Source organism: Phyllobates terribilis, unplaced genomic scaffold (genome assembly GCF_046119375.1).
Source record: "Phyllobates terribilis strain yellow unplaced genomic scaffold, ASM4611937v1 Scaffold_12__6_contigs__length_324123572, whole genome shotgun sequence".
Taxonomy (NCBI): Eukaryota; Metazoa; Chordata; class Amphibia; order Anura; family Dendrobatidae; genus Phyllobates; species Phyllobates terribilis.
In genome coordinates this window covers 306271871-306282338 of record NW_027362772.1, presented here as the reverse complement: position 1 = coordinate 306282338, position 10468 = coordinate 306271871, and the positions used below count along the sequence as shown (strand labels likewise).

Sequence of the window (10468 nt, the reverse complement as noted above, 5' to 3'; positions counted from 1 at the left end):
ACACCATGAGGGCTGTATACACCGTGCGGACTGTATACACCGTGAGGGCTGTATACACCGTGCGGGCTGTATACACCGTGTGGCCTGTATACACCTTGAGGGCTGTATACACCGTGCGGGCTGTATACACCGTGCGGCCTGTATACACCGTGCGGCCTGTATACACTGTGAGGGCTGTATACACCGTGCGGCCTGTATACACCGCGCGGCTTGTATACACTGTGCGGCCGGTATACACCGCGCGGCTTGTATACACTGTGCGGCCGGTATACACCGTGAGGGCTGTATACACTGTGCGGCCTGTATACACCGTGCAACCTGTATACACCGTGCGGCCGGTATACACCGTGAGGGCTGTATACACCGTGCGGCCTGTATACACCGTGAGGGCTGTATACACTGTGCGGCCTGTATACACCGTGCGGCCTGTATACACCGTGAGGGCTGTATACATCGTGCGGCCTGTATACACCGTGCGGCCTGTATACAACGTGAGGGCTGTATACACCGTGCGGCCTGTATACACTGTGCAGCCGGTATACACCGTGCGGCCTGTACACACCGTGCGGCCTGTATACACCGTGCGGCCTGTATACACCGTGAGGGCTGTATACACCATGCGGGCTGTATACACCGTGTGGCCTGCATACACCGTGCGGCCTGTATACACCGTGAGGCCTGTATACACCGTGCGGCCTGTATACACCATGAGGGCTGTATACACCGTGCGGACTGTATACACCGTGAGGGCTGTATACACCGTGCGGGCTGTATACACCGTGTGGCCTGTATACACCTTGAGGGCTGTATACACCGTGCGGGCTGTATACACCGTGCGGCCTGTATACACCGTGAGGGCTGTATACACCGTGCGGCCTGTATACACTGTGAGGGCTGTATACACCGTGCGGCCTGTACACACCGTGAGGGCTGTATACACCGTGCGGCCTGTATACACCGTGAGGGCTGTATACACCGTGCGGCCTGTATACACCGTGAGGCCTGTATACACCGTGCGGCCTGTACACACCGTGAGGGCTGTATACACTGTGCGGCCTGTACACACCGTGAGGGCTGTATACACCGTGAGGCCTGTACACAAAGTGAGGGCTGTATACACCGTGAGGGCTGTATACACTGTGCGGCCTGTATACACCGTGAGGGCTGTATACACCGTGCGGCCTGTATACACCGTGCGGCCGGTATACACCTTGAGGGCTGTATACACCGTGCGGCCTGTACACACCGTGCGGCCTGTATACACTGTGCGGCCTGTACACACCGTGAGGGCTGTATACACCGTGCGGCCTGTATACACCGTGCGGCCTGTATACACCGTGCGGCCTGTATACACCGTGCGGCCTGTATACACCGTGCGGCCGGTATACACCGTGCGGCCTGTACACACCGTGCGGCCTGTACACACCGTGAGGGCTGTACACACCGTGCGGCCTGTATACACCGTGCGGCCTGTATACACCGTGAGGGCTGTATACACCGTGCGGGCTGCATACACCGTGCGGCCTGTATACACCGTGAGGGCTGTATACACCGTGCGGCCTGTATACACCGTGCGGCCTGTACACACCGTGAGGGCTGTATACACCGTGCGGCCTGTATACACCGTGAGGGCTGTATACACCGTGCGGCCTGTATACACCGTGAGGCCTGTATACACCGTGCGGCCTGTATACACCGTGCGGCCTGTACACACCGTGAGGGCTGTATACACTGTGCGGCCTGTACACACCGTGAGGGCTGTATACACCGTGCGGCCTGTACACAAAGTGAGGGCTGTATACACCGTGAGGGCTGTATACACTGTGCGGCCTGTATACACCGTGCGGCCTGTATACACCGTGCGGCCTGTATACACCGTGCGGCCAGTATACACCGTGAGGGCTGTATACACCGTGCGGCCTGTACACACCGTGCGGCCTGTATACACTGTGCGGCCTGTACACACCGTGAGGGCTGTATACACTGTGCGGCCTGTATACACCGTGCGGCCTGTATACACCGTGCGGCCTGTACACACCGTGAGGGCTGTATACACCGTGCGGCCTGTACACACCGTGCGGCCTGTACACACCGTGAGGGCTGTATACACCGTGCGGCCTGTACACACCGTGCGGCCTGTATACACCGTGCGGCCTGTACACACCGTGCGGCCTGTACACACCGTGCGGCCTGTATACACCGTGCGGCCTGTACACACCGTGAGGGCTGTATACACCGTGCGGCCGGTATACACCGTGCCGCCTGTACACACCGTGCGGCCTGTATACACCGTGCGGCCTGTACACACCATGCGGCCTGTACACACCATGCGGCCTGTACACACCATGCGTCCTGTATACACCGTGCGGCCAGTACACAAAGTGAGGGCTGTATACACTTTGCGGCCTGTATACACCGTGCGGCCTGTATACACCGTGAGGCCGGTATACACCGTGAGGGCTGTACACACCGTGCGGCCTGTATACACCGTGAGGGCTGTATACACTGTGCGGCCTGTATACACCGTGCGGCCTGTATACACCGTGCGGCCGGTATACACCGTGCGGCCTGTATACACCGTGAGGGCTGTACACACCGTGCGGCCTGTATACACCGTGAGGGCTGTATACACTGTGCGGCCTGTATACACCGTGCGGCCGGTATACACCATGCGGCCTGTATACACCGTGCGGCCTGTATACACCATGCGGCCGGTATACACCGTGCGGCCTGTATACACCGTGAGGGCTGTATACACTGTGCGGCCTGTATACACCGTGCGGCCTGTATACACCGTGAGGGCTGTATACACTGTGCGGCCTGTATACACCGTGCGGCCGGTATACACCATGCGGCCTGTATACACCGTGAGGGCTGTATACACGGTGCGGCCTGTATACACAATGAGGGCTGTATACACCGTGCGGCATGTATACACCGTGAGGGTTGTATACACCGTGAGGGCTGTATACACCGTGAGGACTGTATACACTGTGCGGCCTGTATACACCGTGCGGCCTGTATACACCGTGAGGGCTGTATACACCGTGCGGCCTGTATACACCGTGCGGCCTGTATACACCGTGCGGCCTGTATACACTGTGAGGGCTGTATACACCGTGCGGCCTGTACACACCGTGAGGGCTGTATACACCGTGCGGCCTGTATACACCGTGAGGGCTGTATACACTGTGCGGCCTGTACACACCGTGAGGGCTGTATACACCGTGCGGCCTGTACACACCGTGAGGGCTGTATACACTGTGAGGCCTGTACACAAAGTGAGGGCTGTATACACTGTGCGGCCGGTATACACCGTGCGGCCTGTATACACCGTGAGGGCTGTATACACCGTGCGGCCTGTATACACCGTGAGGGCTGTATACACCGTGCGGCCGGTATACACCGTGAGGGCTGTATACACTGTGAGAGCTGTATACACTGTGCGGGCTGTATACACCGTGCGGGCTGTATACACCGTGCGGGCTGTATACACCGTGCGGCCGGTATACACCGTGCGGCCGGTATACACTGTGAGGCCTGTATACACTGTGCGGCCTCCGCGGGGAGCAGGGTCAGGAGGACTCGGTGTTTCCTCTGCTTTCAAATCACTGAGGTCCCGGAGTCCTGAGCGGCCTCACTGCCCGGAGACGACTCTCCCCCATAGCGGCGCCACCTGCTGGTGGATGATCTCAGCCCCCACTGGTCATACTGCGTCCTGCGCGCTGACGTCACTACGTCTCTGCCCGAGCTTTTGAGAAGAGGGGCGGAGTCAGGAGGAGAGAGACCCGCCCGAGCGTTGCTAGGAGCAGGAGGGGAAAGATGTCGGCTGTGCGCGTTAACTTTTCTGCGGGTCGGCGGCGAGGAGAGATGTCCACGACCGCCCAGAGGTCCACAGAGTGCGGGGCTTCATGTGAAGAAGTCCCCGATCAGAACAACAATGTAACTACATGTAATGTGCGGAGGAGAGACACTACTCCCAGCAGCCTGCGCCCCTACCCCGAGGGGAGACTACTACTCCCAGCAGCCTGCGCCCCTACCCCGAGGGGAGACTACTACTCCCAGCAGCCTGCGCCCCTACCCCGAGGGGAGACTACTACTCCCAGCAGCCTGCGCCCCTGCCCCGAGGGGAGACTGCTACTCCCAGCAGCCTGCGCCCCTGCCCCAAGGGGAGACTACTACTCCCAGCAGCCTGCGCCCCTGCCCCGAGGGGAGACTACTACTCCCAGCAGCCTGCGCCCCTGCCCCGAGGGGAGACTACTACTCCCAGCAGCCTGCGCCCCTGCCCTGCGGGGAGACTACTACTCCCAGCAGCCTGCGCCCCTGCCCCGAGGGGAGACTATTACTCCCAGCAGCCTGCGCCCCTACCCCGAGGGGAGACTACTACTCCCAGCAGCCTGCGCCCCTGCCCCGAGGGGAGACTACTACTCCCAGCGGCCTGCGCCCCTGCCCCGAGGGGAGACTACTACCAGCAGCCTGCGCCCCTACCCCGAGGGTAGACTGCTACTCCCAGCAGCCTGCGCCCCTGCCCCGAGGGGAGACTGCTACTCCCAGCAGCCTGCGCCCCTGCCCCGAGGGAAGACTACTACTCCCAGCAGCCTGCGCCCCTGCCCCGAGGGAAGACTACTACTCCCAGCAGCCTGCGCCCCTGCCCCGACGGAAGACTACTACTCCCAGCAGCCTGCGCCCCTGCCCCGAGGGGAGACTACTACTCCCAGCAGCCTGCGCCCCTGCCCCCGGGGGGAGACTACTACTCCCAGCAGCCTGCGCCCCGACCCCGAGGGGAGACTACTACTCCCAGCAGCCTGCGCCCCTACCCCGAGGGGAGACTGCTACTCCCAGCAGCCTGCGCCCCTGCCCCGAGGGGAGACTCTCAGCAGCCTGCGCCCCTGCCCCGAGGGGAAACTGCTACTCCCAGCAGCCTGCGCCCCTACCCCGAGGGGAGACTGCTACTCCCAGCAGCCTGCGCCCCTACCCCGAGGGGAGACTACTACTCCCAGCAGCCTGCGCCCCTGCCCCGAGGGGAGACTGCTACTCCCAGCAGCCTGCGCCCCTGCCCCGAGGGGAGACTACTACTCCCAGCAGCCTGCGCCCCTGCCCCGAGGGGAGACTACTACTCCCAGCAGCCTGCGCCCCTGCCCCGAGGGGAGACTACTACTCCCAGCAGCCTGCGCCCCTGCCCTGCGGGGAGACTACTACTCCCAGCAGCCTGCGCCCCTGCCCCGAGGGGAGACTACTACTCCCAGCAGCCTGCGCCCCTGCCCCGAGGGGAGACTACTACTCCCAGCAGCCTGCGCCCCTACCCCGAGGGGAGACTACTACTCCCAGCAGCCTGCGCCCCTGCCCCGAGGGGAGACTACTACTCCCAGCGGCCTGCGCCCCTGCCCCGAGGGGAGACTACTACTCCCAGCGGCCTGCGCCCCTACCCCGAGGGTAGACTGCTACTCCCAGCAGCCTGCGCCCCTGCCCCGAGGGGAGACTGCTACTCCCAGCAGCCTGCGCCCCTGCCCCGAGGGAAGACTACTACTCCCAGCAGCCTGCGCCCCTGCCCCGAGGGAAGACTACTACTCCCAGCAGCCTGCGCCCCTGCCCCGACGGAAGACTACTACTCCCAGCAGCCTGCGCCCCTGCCCCGAGGGGAGACTACTACTCCCAGCAGCCTGCGCCCCTGCCCCCGGGGGGAGACTACTACTCCCAGCAGCCTGCGCCCCGACCCCGAGGGGAGACTACTACTCCCAGCAGCCTGCGCCCCTACCCCGAGGGGAGACTGCTACTCCCAGCAGCCTGCGCCCCTGCCCCGAGGGGAGACTCTCAGCAGCCTGCGCCCCTGCCCCGAGGGGAAACTGCTACTCCCAGCAGCCTGCGCCCCTACCCCGAGGGGAGACTGCTACTCCCAGCAGCCTGCGCCCCTGCCCCGAGGGAAGACTACTACTCCCAGCAGCCTGCGCCCCTGCCCCGAGGGAAGACTACTACTCCCAGCAGCCTGCGCCCCTGCCCCGAGGGGAGACTACTACTCCCAGCAGCCTGCGCCCCTGCCCCCGGGGGGAGACTACTACTCCCAGCAGCCTGCGCCCCGACCCCGAGGGGAGACTACTACTCTCAGCAGCCTGCGCCCCTACCCCGAGGGGAGACTGCTACTCCCAGCAGCCTGCGCCCCTGCCCCGAGGGGAGACTCTCAGCAGCCTGCGCCCCTGCCCCGAGGGGAGACTGCTACTCCCAGCAGCCTGCGCCCCTGCCCCGAGGGGAGACTGCTACTCCCAGCAGCCTGCGCCCCTGCCCCGAGGGGAGACTGCTACTCCCAGCAGCCTGCGCCCCTGCCCCGAGGGAAGACTACTACTCCCAGCAGCCTGCGCCCCTGCCCCGAGGGAAGACTACTACTCCCAGCAGCCTGCGCCCCTGCCCCGAGGGGAGACTACTACTCCCAGCAGCCTGCGCCCCTGCCCCGAGGGGAGACTACTACTCCCAGCAGCCTGCGCCCCTGCCCCGAGGGGAGACTACTACTCCCAGCAGCCTGCGCCCCTGCCCCGAGGGGAAACTACTACTCCCAGCAGCCTGCGCCCCTGCCCCGGGGGGAGGGGAGACTACTACTCCCAGCAGCCTGCGCCCCTGCCCCGAGGGGAGACTGCTACTGCCAGCAGCCTGCGCCCCTGCCCCGAGGGGAGACTGCTACTCCCAGCAGCCTGCGCCCCTGCCCCGAGGGAAGACTACTACTCCCAGCAGCCTGCGCCCCTGCCCCGAGGGAAGACTACTACTCCCAGCAGCCTGCGCCCCTGCCCCGAGGGGAGACTACTACTCCCAGCAGCCTGCGCCCCGACCCCGAGGGGAGACTACTACTCCCAGCAGCCTGCGCCCCGACCCCGAGGGGAGACTACTACTCCCAGCAGCCTGCGCCCCGACCCCGAGGGGAGACTGCTACTCCCAGCAGCCTGCGCCCCTGCCCCGAGGGGAGACTCCCAGCAGCCTGCGCCCCTGCCCCGAGGGGAGACTGCTACTCCCAGCAGCCTGCGCCCCTGCCCCGAGGGGAGACTGCTACTCCCAGCAGCCTGCGCCCCTGCCCCGAGGGAAGACTACTACTCCCAGCAGCCTGCGCCCCTGCCCCGAGGGAAGACTACTACTCCCAGCAGCCTGCGCCCCTGCCCCGAGGGAAGACTACTACTCCCAGCAGCCTGCACCCCTGCCCCGAGGGGAGACTACTACTCCCAGCAGCCTGCGCCCCTGCCCCGGGGGGAGGGGAGACTACTACTCCCAGCAGCCTGCGCCCCTGCCCCGGGGGGGGGGGGGGGGACTGCTACTCCCAGCAGCCTGCGCCCCTGCCCCGGGGGGGGGAGACTGCTATTCCCAGCGCCCTGCGCCCCTGCCCCGGGGGGAGACTACGATTCCCAGGATGTGCTTGAGCTCCCAGCTGCAGACCCCATGTCAGGGGCGATCCTCCAGCAGTTATCTATGGTCTATATGTGTCCGTGGCTTGGCGCTGCCTTTGCGGTGCCATTTTCCTGACTGTGACTGCTGAATTATAGGATTTCTGCTCCGGCAGGTAACTCCTCCATACATGATTGTCATGCTGACTGTCTCCATGTCTTACAGGTTATTGATCCCTCGTCTCAATATCTGGGTGAGAATTGGTCAGGTAAGTGCGGTTATTCTCTGCTCTACCTGTCCATCCTGACCTGCTCCTCCTACAGCTGAGCGCTGGTTAACAATCCCTGCTGCCTGTCAGTGAATGGAAGCCTGGCCTGTCTATATCCAATCTGTAAATGGTTAATATACTTTTTCAGGAAGTCACCGGGACCGTGGAGAGGAGGAGGTTGTCGGTAGGTTTAGTGTCTTGTAGCCTATAAATGATACCGGCCATGTGTTCGGCACGGGTGTCTCTTTCCATCCACCACGGTCTCTGTAGCACAATCCTTTTTATAGGTTTCCGGCACTGGGAGGCGTCACTGTGTCACCTTTTGTGTATGGGTGCATATAGGGCAGGCAGCGTCTCCTGCTTCCTCCCTACAGGGTGCTGTGCTGCCTGCACCTTTACACTGTGCAGGAGTCACAGCTGCGGGGGGCTAAACCATAGGCTGACATGCACCGAGCACACATGGCTGCCCCTGTGGTCACGATCATTGGGACTAGAGCTAAAGTTATATATAAATCATTAGGAAATGAAATAATTTGTGATCTCTTTTGTTGCAGGCGATCAGGCGACGAGCTCCCTCCTGAATAAGCTGATCCGGATGTCTCTGGTGGAGTCCAGCCACAATCTGGAGGTGCAGCAGAGAGACCCCGCGTCTCCATTGTTCTCCGTGAAGTCCTTTGAGGAGCTGCACTTGTAAGTGATCACAGTACATTAAACCCAGTGACCATAAAAGGGTTAATCCAGCAGTAACCAGAGGTGCAGGGTCCGATTATAAAGGGGCAGGGGGACAAGGGCTAGAAGGACATGCATGTTACAGGACATACATGACGTGCTGCTGTTTCTGCAGGATGCCTGAGCTGTTGCAGGGGATCTATGGAATGGGCTTCAACAGACCCTCCAAAATCCAGGCCACTGCCCTCCCGATGATTCTCGCTGACCCGTAAGTATACATGTCATTCATGGGTTTTCTAGCCATAAACTACAGGATAAATGTGTGTCAGTCAGCGAATCCTCGTGGGTGGCCGTCTATGGACCCAAACTCTCTGAACGGTACTGGGGCTTCTGTTTTCAGTCTCACGCCGGTGACCGATTTCCTAATCACAATTTGCCAGAGATTTAATGCTATTCGTTTGAGGCTTATGGGGTATTTATTTGAAGGAGTTGCCCACTACTTTCACATTGATGCCCTATCCATAGGATAAGTCATCAGTGTATGATCGGCCGGGGTCCGGCACCCCCGCTGATCAGTTGTTATCGGTGCCAGCGGCGGCAGTTGGCCGGAAGTCTTTACCTGTGGTGCTTGGCCGTCGCGGAGTACTGCACATCCGTCTCCCATTGAATTGAATAGGAGGTGGATGTGCAGTAACAAGCGCCGGCCACTACATCTTGACGGCCAAGCACCGCAGTTAAGGACCGGAGGCCGCCGGCACCGATATCAGCTGGGGTGCCGGGTGCGGGACCCCAGCCGATCATACATTGATGCCCAATCCTATAGGACATCAATGTGAAAGTAGTGGAGCAAATGCAGAGGGCGCGACAGGGCAAATAGTTTCCATCAGCGGCTCCTGGACATCTGTAGAAACTGGTCGGATATGGTTACCCTCTACAGTTGGAATGGGTGAGATCGAGACTTTTTTGCACGCTTTCTTGCACTATGACACTTTTTTATGTTCTAATCAGATGTGGTGTTGATTGTCAAGGTGATTATATAAGCGAATAGTGGAACTCTTACTTGATAAATCAGTACCAGTAGGTCCTGTGGTTCTTCATTTGTAGGATTCACTTATGTACCTAGGAGTTTTTTTGTGTTATAATATCCAAGGTTATACTAGTTTTTAAATGCATAATTAAAATTTTGTTTTAATGAGCCTTTCGATGCTTTAATACCAGGGCTGTGGAGTCTATAAGCCAAACCTCCGACTCCTCAATTTCCATGGCACCGACTCCACGACTCCGACTCCCTCATACACGGCTCATGTTTAAGTGATAAATTTACTGCAGCACAGATTCATCTCCGCTAAAAGTCCAGACCCTTAGATCAGGAATAGGACAGACATTTATAGGACATTTCATCACTTTATCAAATTATGAAAAAAATATTCCCCACAAACTTTATTGAACTACTGTACACAATTTATTATATATTTTAGGAGTTGGAGTCGGCCCAATTCAGACTCCACGACCCTGTTTAAAACTTGATTACTACTCTGAAAGATAGGACCTGCAATATTGAGCAGGTTACTTAGCTGTTAGTTTGACTAATAAAATATCCCATGCACTCTCTGGTGGAAATCCTAGAAATTGGCCAATTCATAGGGCCGATACTACACATTGCTCCAAAATCAGAGCCACAATCATGAACTTGGACTTCAGTGCATGGACTGGCTGGCAGCTCTCCTGACCCGAGCATGAAGCTGTCAGCTCGGCAGAGTCGCCGGCAGTCCGTGCGCTGCGGTCCGATTTATACGGCCATCTGACTGCGCCTTTATTCTAATCTTCCCTTTTCAGCAGCGCTCCGCTCCTCTGTCCTCCGGCTCACTGGTTGTCTGAGCGCTTCTGGATGGTTTGGACCAGTGGCATGGTCGGGCTGCTGGTCTGAACTGAGCCCTTTCCCAGGCTGCTTGTTCCTGCCGCATGTGAGAAGCGCAGGGGGATCCAGCAATGCTGCCGGCTTCAGAGCGGAGCACAGAGCCCACAGGCGGCACGTGGTCCTCACCCGGGTAACTGGCCTCTCTGGTACCGCAGGGTGACCAGTAAGCTTGGCGGTGAACTGCCCTGATGGGCCGCAGGGTCAGGTCACTGGTGGTTGGGGTCAGTGAGATACTGGTGGCTTCCCCTGCACAG

General features: G+C 60.2%; 1 protein-coding gene across 3 annotated transcripts in view; it reads left to right on the top strand.

Moving 5' to 3' along the window:
* Positions 1-7432: 7432 nt before the first annotated feature.
* DDX25 (DEAD-box helicase 25) overlaps positions 7433-10468 on the top strand; it is a 31270-nt gene continuing 28234 nt past the window's right edge. Inside the window, exons 1-3 of one of the 3 annotated variants that reach the window (XM_073657332.1) lie at positions 7433-7627; positions 8182-8317; positions 8472-8564. In XM_073657332.1, coding sequence (XP_073513433.1) covers positions 8223-8317; positions 8472-8564 — 188 coding nt within the window. In that variant the 5' untranslated portion in view covers positions 7433-7627; positions 8182-8222. Of the gene's footprint in view, positions 7628-7707; positions 8318-8471; positions 8565-10468 lie in introns of those variants that run through there. The other 2 variants (XM_073657333.1, XM_073657334.1) reach the window with 2 other exon arrangements.